The sequence below is a fragment of the Capsicum annuum genome, chromosome 8 (assembly GCF_002878395.1).
Source record: "Capsicum annuum cultivar UCD-10X-F1 chromosome 8, UCD10Xv1.1, whole genome shotgun sequence".
NCBI classification, from domain to species: domain Eukaryota; kingdom Viridiplantae; phylum Streptophyta; class Magnoliopsida; order Solanales; family Solanaceae; genus Capsicum; species Capsicum annuum.
Genome location: NC_061118.1, coordinates 880,996 through 904,032, shown reverse-complemented (window position 1 = coordinate 904,032; position 23,037 = coordinate 880,996). Strand labels below are relative to the sequence as shown.

The 23,037-nt window shown below is 37.7% G+C and overlaps 2 protein-coding genes across 2 annotated transcripts; one reads left to right on the top strand and one right to left on the bottom strand.

Moving 5' to 3' along the window:
• Positions 1-1,161: 1,161 nt before the first annotated feature.
• On the bottom strand, positions 1,162-8,807 carry LOC107838746 (zinc finger CCCH domain-containing protein 17). The gene is made up of 3 exons (XM_016681931.2): positions 8,422-8,807; positions 3,341-3,451; positions 1,162-3,188 (listed from the first exon to the last, which is right to left on the bottom strand). Exons 1-3 carry the CDS (start codon positions 8,608-8,610, stop codon positions 1,359-1,361), a joined length of 2,130 nt encoding a protein of 709 aa, XP_016537417.2. The 5' UTR covers positions 8,611-8,807; the 3' UTR covers positions 1,162-1,358.
• Positions 8,808-16,892: 8,085 nt separating this feature from the next.
• On the top strand, positions 16,893-18,505 carry LOC107838745 (protein SLOW GREEN 1, chloroplastic). The gene has a single exon (XM_016681930.2). It carries the CDS (start codon positions 17,388-17,390, stop codon positions 18,300-18,302), a length of 915 nt encoding a protein of 304 aa, XP_016537416.1. The 5' UTR covers positions 16,893-17,387; the 3' UTR covers positions 18,303-18,505.
• The last annotated feature ends 4,532 nt before the right edge of the window (positions 18,506-23,037 follow it).

The window sequence follows — 23,037 nt, the reverse complement described above, 5'->3', positions numbered from 1 at the left end:
TAACGATCTGTCAAGACTTGTGAACACTTAGTCCCAAAGTCGTTGGGACTTGTGGCGAGACAAGTCTCCGTCCATCTATCAGAAGTCTAACGGTCAGTCAAGACTGTGAACAATTAGACCCAAAGTCGTTACGATTTGTGGCTAGGCAAGTCTTTGTCCATCCATCAGAAGTTCTAACAGTCCATCAAGACTTTTGAACAATTAGACCCAAAGTCGTTAGGACTCGTGGCAAGGCAAGTCTCCATTCCATCCATCAGAAGTACTAACGGTCGGTCAAGACTTGTGAACGATTAGTCCAAAAGTCAATAGGACTTGTGGCAAGGCAAGTCTCCGTCCATCCATCAGAAGTCTAACGGTCCGTCAAGACTTGTGAGCAATTAGACCCAAGGTCGTTAGGACTTGTGGCAAGGCCAATCTCCATCCATCCATCACAAATTCTAACGGTCCGTCAAGACCTATGAACACTTAGTCCCAAAGTCATTAGGACTTGTGGCAAGGCCAGTCTCCATTCATCACCAATTCTAACGGTCCGTCAAGACCTATGAACACTTGGTCCCAAAGTCATTAGCACTTCTGGCAAGGCGCCAGTCTCCATCCATCCATCACAAGTTCTAACGGTCCGTCAAGACCTATGAGCACTTAGTCCCAAAGTCGTTAGGACTTCTGGCAAGGCAAGTCTCCGTCCATCCATCACAAGTTCTAACGGTCCGTCAAGACTTGTGAACAATTAGACCCAAAGTCGTTAGGACTTGTGGCATGGCAAGGCAAGTCTCTATCCATCCATCAGAAGTACCAACGGTCTGTCAAGACTTGTGAGCAATTAGTCCCAAAGTTGTTACGACTTGTGGCGTTGTTACGACTTGTGGCAAGGCAAGTCTCCGTCCATCCATCAAAAGTACTAACGGTCTGTCAAGACTTGTGAACAATTTGTCCCAAAGTCATTAGGACTTGTGACAAGTCATCCATCAAAGGTTGACAGGCTGTTTCCGATAGATCCTCGGCGACAGTCTAAAGCAGTCCAAAAAATGTAAGCTAAGTAAAAGCATAACAAAACATACTGAGCAGCAACTATGAAGGCTCTTTCTCTTAAACACCCTAAAAAGTTACATACACAGTCATGCCCTTTTGGGCAGACCTAGCCCCTACCAAACTAAAAAGTTACAAACAGTCATAACCCTTATGGGTAGACCTAACCCCCACCAATCACATAGTTTAACTACATGAGAAAAAAAAAAGTTTCTACTACAACAAAGGGCAAGAAAAAGAACCTGTTTCCCTACTTAAACCTGCTCATTAGACCTAAGAAGAGTTCATTAATGTATAGAAAACAAATGCAGCTTAGAGCGACGATGTCCCCGTCATTTACGAGGAACAACGCCCAGCTTCCTTGCAAACTCGTCGTCATCCTCATCCGAGAATTCGTCATCAGGATCACCTTCGTCGAAGATGTAGTCTTCACCTTCAACCGGCTCATCGCCAAGACCGCCTGCTCCTTCCACGACCATCTTTTCTTCATCAGCTTGAAGTTCATTTTCCAGGTTTTGAATAGGAAGGTCAGACACGTTCTTGGTGAAAGCGGAAGGAAAATTCACGTTCCCTGCAGTCATGGAAGTCCTTTCCTTTCTCTCACGTTGATCGTGTTCACTCCCACCGGATGGCATGCCACCTCCACCACCTCTTTTCCTCTTCAGAATCTCTTTTAACGGCATTGGTCCTTCAAATGACAGATCCTCCGTGCTATCAAGCTTTTGGAACTTCCGCTTTCGCAGGGGTTGTTGCTCATTGCTCTTGGCAGTTCTCCTACCTTTGACTTCTGCGAGACTCTTTGGACGTAGGAATTCAGATTTATTATCATTTATTTCATCTCTTCTTCGACGAGGAAATCTGTTGTTTCTGCTATCATTATTGAGATCCTCTTGCAATCTTCCTTTTATTCCGTCTCGAGGCCTTCCTTGGTAAGAGTACAGCTGTGGTCTTTCTGAAATCAACCTGCCACGGTCTCTCCCCCTATCCATTTCCCTATCCAACCGTAATCTTTCTGAAGTCAACCTGCCGCGGTCTCTCCCCTTATCCATTTCCCTATCCAACCATAACTCACCCCGATCAGCTAGAGAAGATGACCTAACAGGAAGCTTTATTCTTCCTCGAAAGCGACCACTAAGAGAATTGTCATGTGAAGGTAAGTAGTGCACATCCCTCCTAGAGCTCTTTTCGGTTCGATCTTCAAAATGCTTTTCCCTTGAAAAATCATGATCAATGACAGATTTCAAATCATTATCTCTCCTATGCCTCGATAACCTATGTCTCACATCTGACCTTTGAACACGTTCAGGGCTATCTACTCTACCATAGCGTCTCCTTTCAAGATGAGCTGATCCTCCTGGTTTTATCTCAGAAGAAGCTATAAGCTGCTCCAAAGCACGGCGATTCTGAATCCTGTCATATCCACGCACATCACGGTACATATCGCGCTCAATATCTTCCACTGAATCATAATCACCAGAATCGCCCTTTTCACATTCATTTCTCCTGACATTCTCCCTTGTTCCGCCATAAAGATCTTCATCATGATAATAATCTGAACCTTTGAGCTCATCGTCCACAAGAACATCAAAACCAGGAGAAGGCTCCCTTGAAATTCCATCACCCTTGTATTGCATGCTACGGTGATCGTCAATCCCAATGGGCCGCTGCATTCTGTTGGGGACACGGAAAGGATTGCCACTGGTTGGAGGAATACTTGTTGGCTTGTACTCGGAATGCTGTCTGTTTACGACAGAATTTGGTGGTAGTACCTTCTCATCAAAGGTATTAACTTTCTTATTCAGATGAATTTCCAGTTTCCTCGTAGGTTTAGGCAGTTCAACAGGCGTCGGAGCATTTATATCCGAAAGCTCCTTGACTTCCATAGACTTTTCAACCCCACCAAATACCTTTTTAACAGTCGAAGTATCACTAGATGCAGTAGACACCGGAGGTTGTGCAGGTTTGTTAGGAAAAAAGCTCGGTGCATGCATGAACGCGCAGTAATCACCGTTTCGACAAATTCCTTGCTGGAAGAATTTACAGGGCACGCTTTGTTTACTCAAAACATACGGAACCTGTAGCATAGGTGCAACAGGCATCATCGGAGCTATAGAATATCCCATAGCAGTTGGAACTCGAGCTTCCGACAATCCATCAAGAGGCTGCAGGGAAAAGAATAATAGTCAATTAAATGACTAAATACATCTGCTAGTAAACGTAGAAACTTTACAAGTACATGACGACAAGGATCTTTGCATATTTATATCACGAAGATGATAAGAATCTAGAGCAGTTTGAGAAAGAAATAACTTACAGGGTGCCGGTATGCACACGTAGGGTTTAAGCAGTTTCCGTTCAACCAGTACCGGCAATCCCTTGGATTCAGCCGAGCCATGTCACTATGACGGTACTCACACTCGCTTCCCTGTTAACCAAAAAATTGAAGCATCAATAGAAGTCATCTAGATCAATTTGGTCGTTTAGGTGTTTTATCCAGGGTTTGCTTATCCCGGTATCAGAATCCATGTTAAATCCGGTATAAAATAGGTATTGCTCATATTGGAAACAAAAATCCAACCAAGCGTGGGATTAAATAATCGCGAATTTATTAGCGAGATTATTTTCCAAATCCTCGTAACCTACGACCCCGTAGAACATTATATAGTGTGGAGAAGTCCACCATATATGTATTCACACACTAAGGAATGTAGATCCTGTAATAAAGAAAGATGATAAAAGGCATTTGTACACAAGAGGATTTCTTAAACAGCTACGACAAGAGAAATAAATGAGAAACAATTCCACGTGTTGCGTCGATTAACTTTGTCTAACATGATAAGAGGGATTACGCATACACATAGCTGATAGATTCAAATGCAAAACCAACATACCAACAAAGACTATAAAGACAAATGTGATTGCCTGTGATCCGTAAAGCATTAATGCACTTTTTGTCGGAATCAAAGACACCACTTTTAAGATTGCTCCAAGATAGACTAAATCCAGTTCGATAAAACTATCATCAAAGCGACAGAAACAAAACAAAATCGCATTAAAAGAAACAATCAAGCTCATAATTCCTAGAAGAAACCTAAATGTTCCGGCAGAAGGTCAATCATGCCATGTAATAAATGGTTTTATGATCTGTAAGCCAGACAAATGTGATTGCCCGTATAGCATTATACATGATCGAAGGGCATAAACCAATGCACTTTCTGTCGGAATCAAAGTTACCAAATTAAATTTGCTCCAAGATTGACTAAATCTAGTGAAACAAAACCATCATAAACGACAAAAACAAAACTACTTCGTATTAAAAAGAAACAATCAAGCTCATAATACTTTAGCGAAAACCTAAACATTCTAGCAGAAGGTCTGTCATCCCATGTAATAAATGGTTTGCCGATCGCCAAGAACACACTCAAAGCAGAAATATAAAATGAACGCTAAGCCAGTAACAAATGATGTCTGAAAACTATGGACAAGCTTCAGACAGTTCTTACTGGAAGACGTATATGTATATTCTTGAAGACTTTTTCTCAAAAAAGAAGTTGCTACATCAAATTCAACAACACCAAAGTCCATGTAATCCCACATGTGGGGACTGGGAGGGTTGAGTATACACAGACCTTACCCCTAACTCGTCGAGACAAAAAGGTTGTTCTCGATAGACTCTCAGGAGTTTGCTTAATCAGATTCAACAACAACAACAACAACTCCAATGTATGCACACAAACCTTACCCCTACCTCGTAGAGATAGAGAGGCTTTTTCGATAGACCCTCCGGAGTTGCTACATCAAATTCAACAACAAACCCAATGTACACACACAGACCTTACCCCTACCTCGTAAAGATAGAGAGGCTTTTTCAATAGACCCTCGGAAGTTGCTACATCAAATTCAACAACAAATCCAGTGTACGCACACAGACCTTACCCCTATCTCGTAGAGATAGAGAGAGGCTTTTTCGATAGACCCTCGGAAGTTGCTACATCAAATTCAACAACAAACCCAGTGTACGCACACAGACCTTACCCCTACCGCGTAGAGATAGAGAGGCTGTGTTCAATCGACTCTCACGCGTTACTACATCAAATTCACTAATTCACTTCAAAAAAACAAGATTATCTATCTGAGAAGCAAGAATCTTTTAAGCTTTAAATCATGAAACAGTACTTCATTCCAACTTCCAAAAGAGAAACCACAGCTGCCAAAACAAAGGGTTTACATACACCACAAAAAAGATTGAAATTAACAAAACAAAATCTTTATCTCTTGCAACACAAAACAACAACAACAAACCCAGTGTATTCCCACTTAGTGGGGTCTGGGGGGGGTAAGATGTACGCAGTCCATACCTCTACCTCTGATGAAGTAGAAAGGCTGTTTCCGAAAGACCCCCAGCTCAAGACACAAGATATCACACAAACACATAGTAAAGCACAGAAGCAGATGACATAACATAAATACGGCACCCATAAGAAATATAAAACAGCGGAAAGCAGAGGAAAGCACACAGATTCGTAATAAGCATGGGACACTGAATACGGAATCATAACGGGAATAAAAATAAAAAAAAAACCCCACCGAGTAATTCCCTACACTAGCGACCCAATCTGGCCCTACTCTTCTGCCGTAATTCGCGTCTTCCAGACCTTCCTATCTAGGGTCATGTCCTCGGTAAGCTGTAACTGTTCCATGTCCCGCCTAATCACCTCACCCCAGTACTTCTTCGGCCTACCCCTACCCCGCCTAAAACCATCCAACGCTAGCCTCTCACACCTATGGACCGGGGCATCCATGCCCCTCCTCTTCACGTGTCCGAACCATCTCAATCGTGCTTCCCGCATCTTACACTCCACTGAAGTCACACCAACCTTCTCCCGGATAGTCTCATTCCGAACTCTATCCCCTCGAGTCAGTCCACTCATCCAGCGCAACATCCGCATTTCTGCCACCTTCATTTTTTGGATGTGTGAGTTCTTAACTGGCCAACACTCCGCTCCATACAGCAAGGCCGGACGGACTACCACCCTATAGAATTTGCCTTTAAGCTTGGGCGGCACCTTCTTATCACACAGCACCCCCGACGCGAGTTTCCACTTCATCCATCCCGCCCCAATACGGTGCGAGACATCCTCGTCAATCTCACCATTACTCTGGATCACGGACCCGAGATACTTGAACTTATCCCTCTTACATACCTCCTGTGCTTCCAGCTTCACTACTACCTCGTTCTCCCGCCTCACGTCCTTAAACTTACATTCCACATACTCTGTCTTGCTTCTGCTCACCCTGAACCCTTTCGACTCAAGAGTTTGCCTCCACATCTCTAATTTGTCATTTACACCCCCTCGAGTCTCATCTATCAGAACTACATCGTCTGCAAAGAGCATACACCACGGCACCTCCCCTTGAATACGCCGCGTCAACACATCCATTACTAACGCAAACAAAAAGGGACTAAGAGTAGATCCCTGATGCAATCCTGTCAGGACAGTGAAATGCTCTGAGTCTCCTCCCGCCGTCCTCACCTGGGTTTTCGCTCCCTCATACATATCCTTAATTACTCTGATATATGCCTGCGGTACTCCCCTCACCTCCAAGCATCTCCAAAGCACCTCCCTGGGGACTTTGTCGTAAGCCTTTTCCAGATCGATAAACACCATGTGCAGATCCTTCTTCCTTTCCCTATACTGCTCCACCAACCTCCGTACCAGGTGGATTGCCTCCGTCGTCGAGCGGCCGGGCATAAATCCGAACTGGTTTTCCGAGATAGACACTATCCGTCTCAGCCTCACCTCGACCACTCTCTCCCAGATCTTCATAGAGTGACTCAATAACTTAATCCCCCTATAGTTATTACAACTCTAAATGTCCCCCTTATTCTTATAGAGAGGGATCATGGTACTCCACCTCCACGCCTCGGGCATCTTTGCCGTCCTGAAAATTTCATTAAACAATCCAGTCAACCACCTTACACCAGCCTCTCCAACGAACTTCCAAAACTCCACCGGTATCTCATCCGGCCCCGTCGCCCTACCCCTGCGCATCCTGCGGACTGCCTGTCTAACCTCTTCTACCTTAAAACGTCTACAATAGCTAAAATCCCGACACTCCTCTGAGTGCTCCAGTTCCCCTAACACAATAGCTCTGTCCCCCTCGTCATTCAAGAGCCTATGAAAGTACGACTGCCATCTCTTCTTTATGTGGCTGTCCTCCACCAACACTCTGCCGTCCTCCCCCTTAATGCACCTCACCTGATCGAGGTCACGACCCTTCCTCTCCCTAGCCTTAGCGAGTCTAAACAACTTTTTCTCCCCTCCTTTCCCCTGTAACCCTGCATACAAGCTCTCAAAAGCGGCCGTCTTAGCTGCCGTAACCGCTGACTTCGCCTCCTTCCTCGCTAGCTTGTACTCTTTCCTGTTTACCCGCTTCTCTTCTTCGTCCTTACTTTCCACCAACTTAGCATGCGCCTCTTTCTTGGTCTCCACTTTCTTCTCCACCTCTTTCTTGGTCTCCACTTTCTTGCAACACAAAACAATTTTTAAAAAAAAATCATGACATAATCCCTCATTCCAACTGATAAAAAGAAAAACCACAGCTACCAAAACAAAAGGTTTTACATATACCCCACACACAAAAAAAACATCTTGAAATTAACAAAAAAAAATTCTTGATAACCGTGGTGTCCAAGCCGGCGTTCACAAACCTCAAATAAACCCACAGGATACCTACCACCTCCCACCACCACCAACATATACCAGGTAACTCTGTCCACTAAAAAAACACAATCTTTATCACTTGCAACACACATCAAATCAACAAAAAATTCAAAAAAAACATAAAGTCACAAAAAATCTTGAAATAAACCAAAAAGTGTTTTTTTTTTTGATAACCGTAATGTCTTGGCCAGCTTTGGCACACCTCAACAAAATACACGAGATACCTGTCACCTTCCACCAGCAAGAAATATCGACATATATTAGATAATCCCATCCACTGAAAAAACACAATCTTTATCACTTGCAACACACATCAAATCAACAAAAAATTCAAGAAAAACATAAAGACACAAAAAAAATCTTGAAATGAACCAAATTTTTTTTTTTTTTTTTTGGATAAACGTGATGTCTGGGCCAGCTTTGGCACACCTCAACAAAATCCACGAGGTACGTGCAACTCCCGTGCCACCTTCCACCAGCAACAAATATTAACATATATCAAATAACTCTATCCACCGAAGCTAGAACAGACAGAAAGATACAAAGATACACAATTTTATCACTTGCAACAAAGACCAAATCAAGAAAAAAAATCAAGAAAAAACATAAAATTCAAATTCTTAATACACAAATAAAATTCAAGAATTCAATAAACATACAAAGATTGTACCTTTTTGCATGTAAATGGAGAAGCAAGAAAATACACACAATCCGTCTTCCCCTTAACAACAGCTTCTTCTTCTTCAGCTGATAAACCAACCATTTCCACTGCCATTTCCACTCCCATTGCCTGTGCCGGAACCGCCGTCGACGGCGTCGGCGTCGGCGGCGGTGGTGGTGGTGGCATTGAGCCATCCATAATTGAGGTGGGTTTTCAAGCTTTTCACAAGAATCGTTAATGGTGGATCTAGAATTGTTGTATACAATGAGTGTATATCATGTATACAAATGGGGGTGAAGTGATACTGTTTATATAGAGTGAAAGTGAAGTGAAGTGAGGCTTTAAGTAGTTACGTTTGTTTGCCTCTTTTTACTTCTTCTTACTATCAATTTTGTCATTTTTGTACATTTATTACACTTGTTTGTTAAGTAGGAGTAGTATATATAATTTTTGAAACTTTTTTTTTTTTTTTTTTTTTGTAGTTTAGAGTGTATCGAAAATAATATTTTTTACGTTTGATATGTAAGTAATAAGGTTTATGTATATTTCGCTTTTTTTATATATTTTTTTAAAGTTTAGAGTGTATCGAAAATAATGTGTTTATTTCTGGTGTAGCAATAACGTTTATGTATATTTTGAGTTACTAGTGTAATCGCACGTGTCCTGCACGTGCCTTGCACGTGTAATCTTTGATTATTTAAAATTAGACGATTTTGTCATTTTTGTACAAACGTTACACTTGTTTGCTATACATTGTTTTGAAACTTTTTTTTACTTAGTTTAGAGTGTATCGAAAATAATATTTTTATTTCTGAGGTAAGTAATACGATTTATGTGTATATTTTTATGTTATACTTTTATTTTTGAAGTTTAGAGTGTAGCGAAAATAATGTGTTTATTTCTGGTGTAGCAATAACGTTTATGTATATTTTGAGTTACTAGTGTAATCTCACGTGCCTTGCACGTGTAATTTTTGATTATTTAAAATTAGACGATTTTGTCATTTTTGTACAAACGTTACACTTGTTTGTTATACATTGTTTTGAAACTTCTTTTTACTTAGTTTAGAGTGTATTGAAAATAATGTTTTTATTTCTGAGGTAAGTAATACGATTTATGTGTATATTTTTGTGTTATACTTTTATTTTTGAAGTTTAGAGTGTATCGAAAATAATAGTTTTACTTCTGGTGTAGCAGTAAGGTTTATGTTATTTTGGGTTACTAGTGTAACTGCACGTGTCCCGCACATACCTCGCACATGTTTGATTGTTTTAAAATTAGACTATTTTATCTATTGCGAAGATTTTTAATGAAATGCAAAAATTCAAATTACTTCTCAGAGATCATTCACACTTTTATATAATAACGGAAATATAATGTATATTTTATTATAAGCACGTATATATTTTACTACCAGAAGTTTTAAGTGGTTAATGGATCGTCATTTTTGTGTGGATTGATTTGAGCCAAATTTGTAGTACGATTATTAATTTTAAAGTTAAATCTTTAGGAAATCTCTGAGTACTTACTTAAAACTTTTTAAAATTTGGTTCTTCTTATATTTTTCTTATTTCAACGCTTTAATATTTATTTATACAGTTTTAAAATCTTCTTAAAATCAACCTTAGTCGATTTAGAATTCTTAAAATAATGAAAAAGTTACTAGTTTTCATTCATTTTGATGACTTCTAATAAGAAAATATTTTACTATTTAATTAATTTTCTAACTCTTAAATATTAAAAAAATAGTGAAAAGATGATTTTGTCTAAAGCAGCGACTTATAATAAAGGACAAAAAATTCAAACAATATTTTGAAGACACTTTATAATAATGTCTTTATTTCTAACATAACTATAGAATTTACTTCCACTTTGTAATAGTGTGAATAGAAGAAAAAAAAAGGCTTAAGTACTTATGTTAATTTGTGATTTTTTACACTTGTTACATTTTTTTGTTAGATTGTTTTGAATTTTTTTTTTTCTTTTTAGTTTGGAGGGTATTGATAATAACGTCTTTATTTTTGAGTTAGTTATATGTATATTTTGGGTTATTAGTGTAATTGCACGTGCCCCACATGTGCCTCGCACACGTAAACTTTAACCTTGAAAAAAAAAAATATAACATAAAATATATATAAACCTTATTGCTACATCACAAGTAAAGACATTATTTGTACACTCTAAACTTTTTAAAAACAAGTATTTATATTTATATCTATAATCTATATCTAATCTATAATTTTATATATATATATATATATTAAAAGTGTGAAGGGCCTTGAAAATATTATTTGAACTTTTTGTCCTTCATTACAAGTTTATATTTTAGATAAAATCGTCTTTTTACTAATTTTTTAATATTTAAGAGTTGAAAATTAATTAAATATTTATAGTAAAACCTTTAATTCATCAAAATTAATGAAAACTAATAAACTTTTCATTAGTTTAAGAATTTTAAATCAACTACTGTTGAATTCTAAATCACTATTTTTTTTTTTTAAGGGGAGCCTTGGAGTAACTGGTAAAGTTGTTGTCATGTGACCAGGAGGTCACGGGTTCAAGCCTTGGAAACATCCTCTGGCAGAAATGCAAGGTAAGGTTGTGTACGATACACCCTTGTGGTGGAGCCCTTCTCCGGACACCGCGCATAGCGGTAGCTTTAGTGCACCGGGCTGCCCTTTAAATATGAAAGATTTAAAATCAGAAGTACCAAATTTTAAAAAGTTTTAAGTAAGTAATTAAAGATTTTATAAAGATTTAACTTTAAAAATCTGAATAGATTTTAAAAATATATAAAAAAATCGTACTACAAATTTAATTCAAATCGACTCACGCAAAAGTGACGACCCATTAACCACTTGAAACTTCTGGTGATACGTGCTTATAATAAAATATATGTGATATTTACGTTATTATATTTTGTGTTATTTTTTTTTTTCAAGTTCAGGGTCTATCAAAAATAATGTCTTTAGTCTCGGATAATGATAAGGCTTATGTATACTTTAACACACTTATTTTTTTGAGTTCAATATCTATCGAAAATAATGTCTTTACTGTAGCAATAAAGTTTATGTAAATTTAGTTTTGTGTTATAATTTTTCTTTTCTGAGGTTAGGGTTTATCGGAAATAGTGTCTTTAGTTCCGAGGTAACGATAAGGTTTACGTATGATTTGTTACTTTTTCTTATTGAGTTAAGGATTAATCAAAAATAATGTCTTTACTTTTGAGTTTAGCGATAAGGTTTGCGTACACTCTATGTTAGTTTATTTTTTTCTAATTTAGGGTATATCAAAAATAATGTCTTAAATTTTGAGCGTAGCTATAAGTTTATGTACATTTTATGTTATACTTTTTTCTTTTGTTGAATTTAGGATCTATCAAAAATAATGTTTTTAATTTTAAAATATCGATAAAGTTTACGTACACTTTACGTTATACTTTACCTTTTGTAGAATTTAGGGTCTATCGAAAATAATATCTTTATTTCTGAGGTAGCGATAAGATTTACGTACACTTTATGTTATTTTTTTCTTTTGTTGGATTTAGAGTTTATAAAAAATAATGTCTTTCTTTCTGAGGCAGTGATGAAATTTTATTTTATATATGTTACTTATTTTTCTGATCTTTTTATAAATAATATATTTATCTCAGGTAGAAATAAGATTTACGTATAATTATATTTTATAGGCTTTGGAATTTGTGAAGAAGAAGACAAGTGACTGACAAAGTAGTAGTTATGATTATTTTCCCTTTTTTTTTTCTTTTTTTGTAATTACTATGGCTTTAATTTTGTAATATATTTACAACCGTTACACTTTTTTGTTAAATTGTTTTGATTTTTTTTTTCTTAGTTAAGAAGGTATTGAAAAAATAATGTCTTTAGTTCTGACGCAGCAATGGGGTTTACGTACATTTTATCATTATTTTTTGTTAGAGAAATTTGAATCTTTTTTTCTGAGTTTAGGTTCTATGGAAAGCAATATCTTTATTTTAGATTTTTGTTAGATTGTTTTGTACCTTTTTTTTTAAAAAAAAAGTTTAGAGTGTATCAAAAATAATATCGTTAATTTGTTTGTAAGATAGCGTTAAGATTTACGTACACGTTATGTTACTCTTTCTTTTTTGAGTTTTGGCTATATAAATTTTTTTAGTTCTGAATTAAAGATAAAGTTTACGTACACTTTATTTTTATTTTTTTTAAGTTTAGGATGTATAGATAATAATGTCTTTATTTCTACTATAACTCTACAATTAATGATTCTAATTAATAACCAATATGGATTGTGGTGCGGTGCATGGGGCTGCTCCACCTTTAATCAGAAGTCGAGGGTTCGACCCTGGGTATGGAGAAAACTCTGTTGGGAGCGCTGCCACCTTAATGGGCCCTGCAACGTGCGATCCAAATTAGTCAAGGCTCCAATACGGATACCGACCATCGAATGGAAAGCCAAAAAAAAAATTCTAATAGTGTGAATAGAAGAAAAAGAGGCTTAAGTACTAATGTTAATTTGGCTTTTTTTCCTCTTATTGTTACCAACTCTTTTGTCATTTTGTACATACATAACACTTATTTGTTACATTCTTTTGATTTTTTATTTTTTTCCTTTTTTAGTTTAGAGCGTATTGAAAATAACGTCTTTAGTTTTGAAGTAGTTATACGGTTTATAATAAAAATAATATATTCAGTGTATTTTTATAAAATAAGGTTTGAGAAAGGTATAGTATACACAGTCTATACATAGGCATAATGTATTCAATGTTTCCAATAGACCTTCGACTCAAGAAAAGAACAATCATAATGGAAGTACAAGAAGGTAGCGATACGGTTTACGTACATTTTATCGTTACTTTTTGTTAGATTGCTTTGAACCCTTTTTTTTTCGAAGTTAAGAGTGTATCGAGGCATAATGTATTCAGTGTATTTTTATAGAGTCCTCTACCTTAGAGGTGAGGTAGAGAGAAAGTGTTTCCGATAGACCTTCGGCTCAAGAAAAGAACGATCATAATGGAAGTACAACAACAACAACAAACCCAGTGTATTCCCACATAGTGAGGTCTGGGGAGGGTAAGATGTACGCAGTCCATACCTCTACCTCTAAAGAAGTAGAGAGGCTGTTTCCGATAGACCCCCGGCTTGAGACACGGAATACTAAACAAATTCATAGTAAAACATGAAACAAGATGACATAACATAAATACGACACCCACAAGTAATAGTAAACAGAGAAAAGTAAAGAGATTCGTAATAAAGCATGAAACAAGGTATCGTAACAAGAATAATACCCCCACCAAGTAATTCCCTACACTAGCGACCTAAACTGACCCTACCGTTCTGCCCTAATTCGTGTCTTCCAGATCTTCTATCTAGGGTCATGTCCTCAGTGAGCTGTAACTGCTCCATGTCCCGCCTAATCACCTCTCCCCAGTACTTCTTCGGCCTACCCCTACCCCGCCTAAAACCATCCCAAGCTAGCCTCTCACACCTACGAACCGGGGCATCCATGCCCCTCCTCATCACGTGTCCGAACCATCTCAATCGGACTTCCCACATCTTATTCTCCATTGGATTCACACCAACCTTCTCCCTGATAGTCTCATTCCGAACTCTATCCCCCCTAATCAGCCCACACATCCAACGCAACATCCGTATTTCCGTCACTTTCATTTTTTGAATGTGGAGTTCTTAACTGGCCAACACTCCGCTCCATACAACATGGCCAGACGGACTACCACCCTGTAGAATTTGCCTTTAAGCTTGGGCGGCACCTTCTTATTACACAACACCCTCGAAGTGAGCTTTCACTTCATCTATCCCGCCTCACTACGGTGCGAGACATCCTCATCAATCTCACAGTTACCCTGAATCACGGACCCGAGATACTTGAAACTATCCCTCTTACATACCACCTGTGATTCCAACTTCACTACCACCTCATTCTCCAGCCTCACGTCATTAAGCTTGCATTCCAAATACTCTATCTTGCTCCTACTCAATCTGAACCCTTTAGACTCAAGAGTTTGTCTCCACACCTCTAATTTATCATTCATACACCCCGCGTCTCATCAATCAAAACTACATCATCTGCAAAAAGCATACACCAAGGCACCTCTCCTTGAATACGCCGCGTCAACACATCCATCACCAAAGCAAACAAAAAGGGACTAAGCGTAGATCTCTGATGCAATCCTGTCAAGACAGTGAAATACTCTGAGTCTCCTCCCACCGTCCTCACTTGAGTTTAGCTCCATCATACATGTCCTTAATTGCTCTGATATATGCCACCGGGACTTCACTCACCTCCAAGCATCTCCAAAACACCTCCCTGGGGACTTTGTCGTATGCCTTCTCCAAGTCGATAAACACCATGTGCAGGTCCTTCTTCCTTTCCCTATACTGTTCCACCAGCCTCCGTACCAAGTGAATTGCCTCCGTCGTCGAGCGGCCAGGCATAAATCCAAACTGGTTCTCCGAAATAGACACTATCCGTCTCAGCTTCACCTCGACCACTCTCTCCCAAATCTTCATAGAGTGACTCAATAACTTAATACCCCTATAGTTATTGCAACTCTGAATGTCGCCCTTGTTCTTATAAAAGATCAAAAAAAATAATTAATATAAGAAATTTAATGTATAATGAGAACTTTTAAATTCTTTTTTATAATTGATTGAACGTGTCTAAGTTTCGAATGAGTTTATTATTTATTCATTAAGTGTTTATTCGAATGAATTTCCGTCATTGTGATTACAGATTATGGTGAAATATTAAATACTCCTTCGTACTTAATAACAAATCTCGTATTTAAATTTAATAATGATGTATATTACTAAAAATTAATTTTCTCCCAAAATGGAACATATGCCTCGTGAGAAATGTTCCAATAACGATTAATTGCATAAATAAGATTATGAGCAAATTGATTAAAATACATTTAAATGATTATTCATTTCAACGATTCAATATTTACCTACTTAAATTATTACATTTCGATGTTGAATTGATCAAATATTTAAAATCAATCATCAATAAATGCGCGGAGACAGCTTTAAGAAATCGTAAATTATCCACATGACGTATATTTTTTTCTTTTTTTTTTTCCAACGAAAGTGAATGTCTTTTGTAAATATTATAAATGGTGTTTTTATGGATAATTACATTAAAGAGTAATTATTTTTCAAATTATTATAAATTAACGGATTATGTTTTTGTCAAATGGTTTTACTTTTTTTTAAATGATTTGATTGAGGGTTGTGTTGCTACTCAATTAAAGTTAGTAATTATTAACTTGAAAAAGAATAAAATGGAAATTGTGACTGAGATTTGAAGATGTTGTTATTTTGATAGCTCCAAGTCTTTTTTAAAACGGTATGAGTCGAGTTTTATTTTAATACGCCACTTCTAGTTTTGATTATAAGTAATATGGGTTGATTTGGATTTGATGAAGTCCAACAACAATAATATACTGGGGTGGGGTCTGAAGAAGGTAAAGTCTACGCAGTCGATACCACTACCTCAGATGAAGTAGAGAGGTTGTTTTCGATGACCTTAGCTCGGGACAAATAACAGTATAACAACAAAAAAACATAAAAATAAACAATAAAACGGGATAACACGTCGCTAGATAATAAAAGAAATAAGATACCAACATAGTAATACTATATACTATCAATTCGAGACCACAATCATCCTAAGAACACTACGAACAAGAAACAACACGTGCAGATACAAACAAAGCACTCCTCTTTATTACTTCGAACGCACCCCTACCCACCAAGTCTCTACCCTAATTTGCGTCCTCCACCACTTTCTATAAAGAGTCATGTCCTCCGTTATCTGTAATCGCTCCATGTCATGTTTAATCACCTCCTTTCAATATTTCTTCGGTCTACCTCTACCCCGTCTAAAACCATCTATAGCTAGCCTCTCACACCTCCGTACTGGAGCATCCGTGCACTTTCTCATCTCATTTTCGCATTTTGTATTCCACTGAAGTCACTCCCACATTCTTTCAAATAATCTCATTTTTATTCCTATCTCTCCCGACAAGTCCACGTATCTATCTCTTTCAACTTTTGGATGTGAGAGTTCTTAACTGGCCAACACTTCGCTCCATACAACAGAGTCTCAATCAGACTGTCATTCTGTATAACTTACCTTTAAGCTTATGAGGCGCATTCTTATTACACAAGGCTCTCGAACCTAGCCTCCACTTTAACCACCCTACACCAATATGGTACATGATATCTTCATCAATCTTTGCATTCTCCTGAATATACAACAACAACAACAAACTCAGTGTATTCCCACAGTGTGGAGTCTGAGGAGGGTAAGATGTACGCAGTCCATACCGCTACCTCCGAAGAAGTAGAGGTGCTGTTTCCAGAGACGGACTCAGAATTTTCAGTGAGGGGGTTCAGTAGTACATATATGGACTAGTCGAAGGGGGTTCAACCTCTACTATTTATACATAAAAAAAAAATTTACCATGTAAAAATAGTATAATTTTCCGACGAAGGATGTTCGGATAAACCCCTGGACCCTATGTAAATCCGTCACTGGCTGTTCCGATAGACTCTCAGCTCAAGATAAAGGATAATAAATAAGGGGATAGATGACATAACCGAAATTAAAAATAGGATCCATTCTTCTGAATATAATTTTAATATAATCTTATTAAGCTATCAATTTAACCAATAACTAAAACATTAAAATCGAAAATCGAATTAATATTCCAATTAAATTTCTTTAAAACTATTTAAAAATCGTTAACTCAATAACCCTGTATCAATAAATCTATAACAATTTTTTCAATTTGATTTATCGGTCAATTCAATTTTTAGACGGGCGTCGTCCATCACCTAACCTTCTTTCTCCTTTTTGTACTTTTTCCCAAAACTCTTAAACCCTACCACACACTCTGCTAAAACCTCCGCCGTAAACCTCCCATCGCCGTCGTAAACCTCCGTCACCCCACCATGAACTCCACTTTAACTATCAATTCATCATCATCCTTTCCGTCCATTCTCACAGTCCCAACAACAACAACAACAAGTCCTCGTAAAGCCATCGTGGTTCCATCTTGCGTAACGAAAAATGATAAGTCAAACCCATTCGTATCTACCCTCAAGTACACGGGACTCACAGCCATCATTTTCTCAGCCACCATTGCCTTAAAGAAACTCCCAGCACGAGCTGAAACCCCACAAATTGTTCTAACAGAACAACAACAACAAAAAAAAAATCAAGAAAACCCATTAACACAGTTCTTGGAATCGAATGCTGAAGCAATCGACGCGTTAAAGAATCTCCTCAAGGAGAAGTTAGAATCAGGGGAAGACGAAGAAAGCTTGAGTATTCTAAAGAAGTTGTTATTAGCACAACCTGACAATCAAGAATGGAAGTTCTTGGTTGCGAGGTTATTGAATGAAATGGGTAGGATTCAAGAATCGAGGGAAGTATTCGAGGAGATATTGTTGGATAGTCCTTTATCATTCGAGGCATTGTTTGAGAACGCGTTGTTAATGGATAGGTGTGGTGAGGGAGCGAATGTGATTAAGCGTTTAGAGGAAGCGTTGAAGCTTGCTGATGACGAAGGGAAATTGAAGGAATGTAGGGATATTCGGTTTATAATAGCACAAGTACAGTTCTTGCAGAAGAATATTGACGAAGCGTTGAGGAGTTACGACGAACTTGAGAAAGAGGATCCGAAAGATTTTAGGTCTTATTTTTGTAAAGGAATGATATATAGTTTGCTTGATAGGAATAAGGAAGCTACAGAGCAATTCGCGAAGTATAAGGAGCTTTCGCCTAGGAAATTCGAAGTGGAAGGTTATTTGAGGACGGCTTTGTCAAGGATGAAGCTCTTTGGAACTGATGAAAAAGAGAGTTGAATTCGATGAAATGGAGCTTTAAGGTTTAAGCAGCAAATCAAATTTTCGAGGAAGGTGGAAGCTTTAACTTTGGTATACTTTACGCATTCTTAAATTATGTCGAATATAGGATGATAGATTAGAAAATGCAATAAATGATTGTTATAGTCTAGTTACATACTAGACGGATTCTTATGGATCAATTTAGATTACTTGTTTTCTCATGGCGTGTTGTTTTTGATTAGATAGCTGACGTTTACTTATGTATCTCGGCTGAGGTTTCTTTTTATCGTTATGGGAGTGCAAGTTCAGTAGGAAAGTTTTATGCTTTACTTTGTTTTGCTAAAGATGAGTGTGCTTTAATTGATACTATGTTGTTGTATATACGAAATCAAGCTTTTATACCAAGGGCGGGTTGGGATATTCGGTTTATAATGGTACACGCACAGTTCTTGCAGAAGAATATTGACGAAGCATTGAGGAGTTACGACGAGCTTCAGAAAGAGGATCCGAAAGATTTTAGGTCATATTTTTGTAAAGGAATGATATATAGTTTGCTTGATAGGAATAAAGAAGCTAGAGAGCAGTTCGCGAAGTATAAGGAGCTTTCGCCTAGGAAATTCGAAGTGGAAGGTTATTTGAGGACGGCTTTGTCGTGGATGAAGCTCTTTGGAACTGATGAAAAAGAGAGTTGAATTCGATGAAAATCAAACTTTCAAGGAATGTGGAAGCTTTTAACTTTGGTATACTTTACGCGTTCTTAAATTATGTCGAATATAAGATGAAGATAGATTAGAAAATGAAATAAAAGAATGATTGTTATAGTCTAGTTACATACTAGATGGATTCTTATATGGATATCGAATGATTTCTGCTTAGGTTCTTGACTTACAATTAAATCAATTTAGACTACTTTCTTTCTCGTGACATGTTGTTTTTGATTATGTATCTCGACTGAGGTTTCTTTTTATCGTTATGGGAGTGCAAGTTCAGTAGGAAAGTTTAGTGCTTTATTTTGTTTTGCTAAAGATGAGTGTGCTTTAATTGATACTATGTTGACTTATATATGAAATCCAACTTTTATACTCAGGGCGGGACCATTAACGTAGAGAACAAAGCGAAGGAGGGTCGGGATATTAGGTTTATAATGGCATAGGTAAAGTTCTTGCAGAAGAATATTGACGAAGCGTTGAAGAGTTATGATGAGCTTGAGAAAGAGGATCCTGAAAATGATTTATAGTTTGCTTGATAGGAATAAGAAAGCTAGAGAGCAGTTTGCGACTAAGTTGCTCGGACACTCCAAAAATATTGCCACAGTCGAATCCTCCAAAAATGCACTGCTTTTGAAGGATCCGACACGCACCCAATGACATTTTTGAAGAGTCCGAGCAACATAGGTTTGTGAAGTATAGGGAGCTTTCTCCTAAGAAATTTGAGGTGGAAGGTTATTCGAGGACGGCTTTGTCACGGATGAAACTCTTTGGAACTGATGAAAAAGAGAGTTGAATTCGATGAAATGAAATTTATGGTGGCTTAGATTCTGAGGTTTAAGTAGCAAATCAAGTTTTTGAGGAAGGTGGAAGCTTTAACTTTGGTATACATTGTTTTTGAATTATGTCGAATATAAGATGAAGAATAATTATTAAGAGTCTAGTTACAATTTAGACGGATTCTTATATATATATCTCAAATCAGTAGGTGATTTCTGCTTAAGTTCTCGACTTGCTTTATCGTGGCATGTTGTTTTTGATTAGCTAGCTGAAGTTTATTTGCGTATCTACGGCTGAGGTTTCTTCTACCCTTATGCGAGAGCAAGTTCGGCAGGACAGTTTTATGCGTTGTTTTGTGTTGCTAAAGACGAGTGTGCTTTTATTGATATATGCTGGTGTATATGAAATAAAACTTTTCTACCAAGGGCGTGTCTCGTGACGACTGACCATTGATGAGGTTGGAACAAATACCAGGGCAGAACAGAATTTGAATTCCAGTAGAGGTAAAAAGCTACACGATTTATTCCCGTCCGGACAGGATTACTAGTACCTGTAATAGTGTGATGTGTGCACAAGGTGGTTTAGAAAAGGATTCAAACATTTACGGAGTGCCATAATTTCAACTAGAATCTTTCCGAAGGATGTATGTTTTGTTAGCTGAAGTTATCTTCTGCGATGGTGAATGGGAGGAGCCTGTAACTTAAGCCGGTTGCCTTCTTATTTGGGAGCATCAGGGGGCTCCTTATGTTGCTCGGACTCTTCAAAAATGTCAATGGGTGCGTATCGGGTTCTCCAAAAGTAGTGGATTTTTGAAGAATCTGACACGGGTGCGGTATTGAAAGTGAAGAGTTTGTGTAACTTAGCTCATCCCCTCCCTCCTATTAGTCGTAATAGTTAATACCGCGTAGTTTCTTATTGTTCAGTGTGTAGTGTGTGGTAATATCTGCTGTTTCATTTCCTTTTGTTCTTGCTATTTGCTATCGTACTTTCCTTGCTTTTAAAACTTCTCTTTTTACACTGGGTATGTTGTGTTATTGTACTTATGCCCCAAGTTGCGCGAACTCTTCACTTTCGATGCCACACCCGTGTCGGATACTTCAAAAATACACACCTTTTAGAGAATCCGATATACACACGTCGACATTTTTGAAGAGTCCAAGCAACATAGCGTAGCACGAACACTTGTTTAGATGACCAATTGAGTCATAGACTGGTGATACATGCATGCAGCACGACGTAACTTCATAAACCATCTTTCTGTGTTGTACTCGTGGATCTTCGGGTTGTCAGCGGTGGAAAGAAGAGAAAAGGTTAGCCCTACGACTAAAGTTCGTCGCTATTCCTTACTTGTTTAGCTATTTTAATACCACTCTGCAAGTTTCATTTATGAATGTTATCTTGTGTTTAATGGTACATCTCGGAATCAGGAAGTATTTTGGATATGATTACTCCTAAACTACTCGTCGATAAAAAAGAAATGGCCATTCCGTGAGCATCTGTTGCTTGTATTACAGTCTATATAGTGCCTGTTCTTGCAAAAAGAACAAGTCGAGTTGCAGAGAAGTTGAAACTCCGAACTATCTCTCGGTTGGCAACTTAGCTATTCTGCTGATGATTATTAGTTATCTAAGAAACTTTGTGTTGTATGGAATTAGCTGTGATATGCTCTTGTTTTAGTGATGAAACATCTCTTCTCCTCGGTTTTGGAAATTAGTCGCGGGTAAAATTTGGAGAGCGTGAACTTGTTGAATCGCGATCTACTGATTTCGCAAGAGCTTGGTTATCTGATCATTCAAGGTACGTACTTGTTTACATACGTTATCCTCTTGCACGTTAGGTTGAAGTTCGCGCTCTTCATTTTTGCTGTCGTTTTATGTAGTTACTTGTTAGAAACATCATCGTCTTGATTTCCCATTCGCTGTGATTCTGGCATTGTCAAGGAGACCTATATGTGCACTCCGTTGATAAGACGCGGATGATCTAGCTATAGCTGTGTTTTGTGTATTTCGTTGTCTCGAGCCGAGGGTCTACCGGAAACAACTTCTCTACCTCACAAGGTACGGGTAAGGTCTGCGTACACCCTACCCCTCCCCTGACCCCGGTTGCGAGATTACATTGGGTATCGTTGTTGTACCTCTCTTGGATTGCGGAGTAGAATAATTTTTCGACTAAAAAGATCCTTGCCGTTGGCCTAGTCTAGCACTTGTCAATCACTACACGCCTTTTTCCGCAGAGATAAGCTCCAGTTTGGAGCTCCATCTCGACAAGATAATGATTTAACATGGTATCAGAGCCAAATCGTCGTTAGTGGTGAGGGACAGTTCTAGCCGAGTCTTCTTGGTGGATCTTCAACATTCTCTAGACCCCACTTGCGGGATTCCACCGAGCACAGATAATTCACTAACGTACTATACAAAATTGCTTAATTTTAGGGCAAACATCATAAATCCCGACAGTTTGGAGTTGAATTACAGAAAAGTCCGACACTTTGCATAATTACTGAAAATTTCAATTTTGGGTCTGTCGAGATACGTAATTAGCCCCCGATACATCCAACGATGATACATTTTTTTCTTTTCTTGATATACATGATTAGCTCTCGATATATTTTTTCCTAGGTCGAATTTAGACCCCACTTGCGGGATTTCACTAGGCATCTTCTTGTAGTAGTACTAACATTCAAAATTTACGCTTCACTCCGGGTTGATTCTACATTGTTTGATGTATTACTGAGCCCGACTAATTCGAATTCACGTCCCGTAAGGTTCCGTGGAAGTGTTTTCTGTCAGAATTTTTTTCATTCTCACGATTTAAAATCTGAGATATCGAATAAACGAATTTTATTCGTCTCATATATACATATACATACGCTTCACATACAGTTGACCTGCACATACGGTTCGAAAACACGTATATATACACATATAATTAAAATCAGATATTGTATTTGCTCAATTTCAATTAGGATTAGATATTATATATGTGCAAATACAATATATTTTGCTACATTTTGAAAGAAAAATACTACAACATTTTAAAGAGAATTTTTTTTATATAAAATGTTATATATATATATTACAAAAACAAATGCTAATTAATAGAGCTATTGTTGCAAATGCAAGCCATTGTAAATAAAATATTTTACCTTAATAAAATATGATTCTAAAAAGTTGGTGCATAATCCATGTGAGATCTTAATTAAAGTTTGTATTAACAACTAAAATCTAAGTCAAATTACTTTATTAATTATTATACTAGCATATATT

Bases quoted from the DNA above. Each gene is read 5' to 3' on its own strand.
- LOC107838746 (XM_016681931.2), bottom strand. From the start codon at position 8,610: ATGGATGGCTCAATGCCACCACCACCACCGCCGCCGACGCCGACGCCG. The intron at 3,452-8,421 runs GTACAATCTTTG...TTTGGTTAACAG, and splicing joins CTCCATTTACATGCAAAAAG to GGAAGCGAGTGTGAGTACCG. The intron at 3,189-3,340 runs GTAAGTTATTTC...TTTTCCCTGCAG, and splicing joins CGTGTGCATACCGGCACCCT to CCTCTTGATGGATTGTCGGA.
- LOC107838745 (XM_016681930.2), top strand. From the start codon at position 17,388: ATGAACTCCACTTTAACTATCAATTCATCATCATCCTTTCCGTCCATT.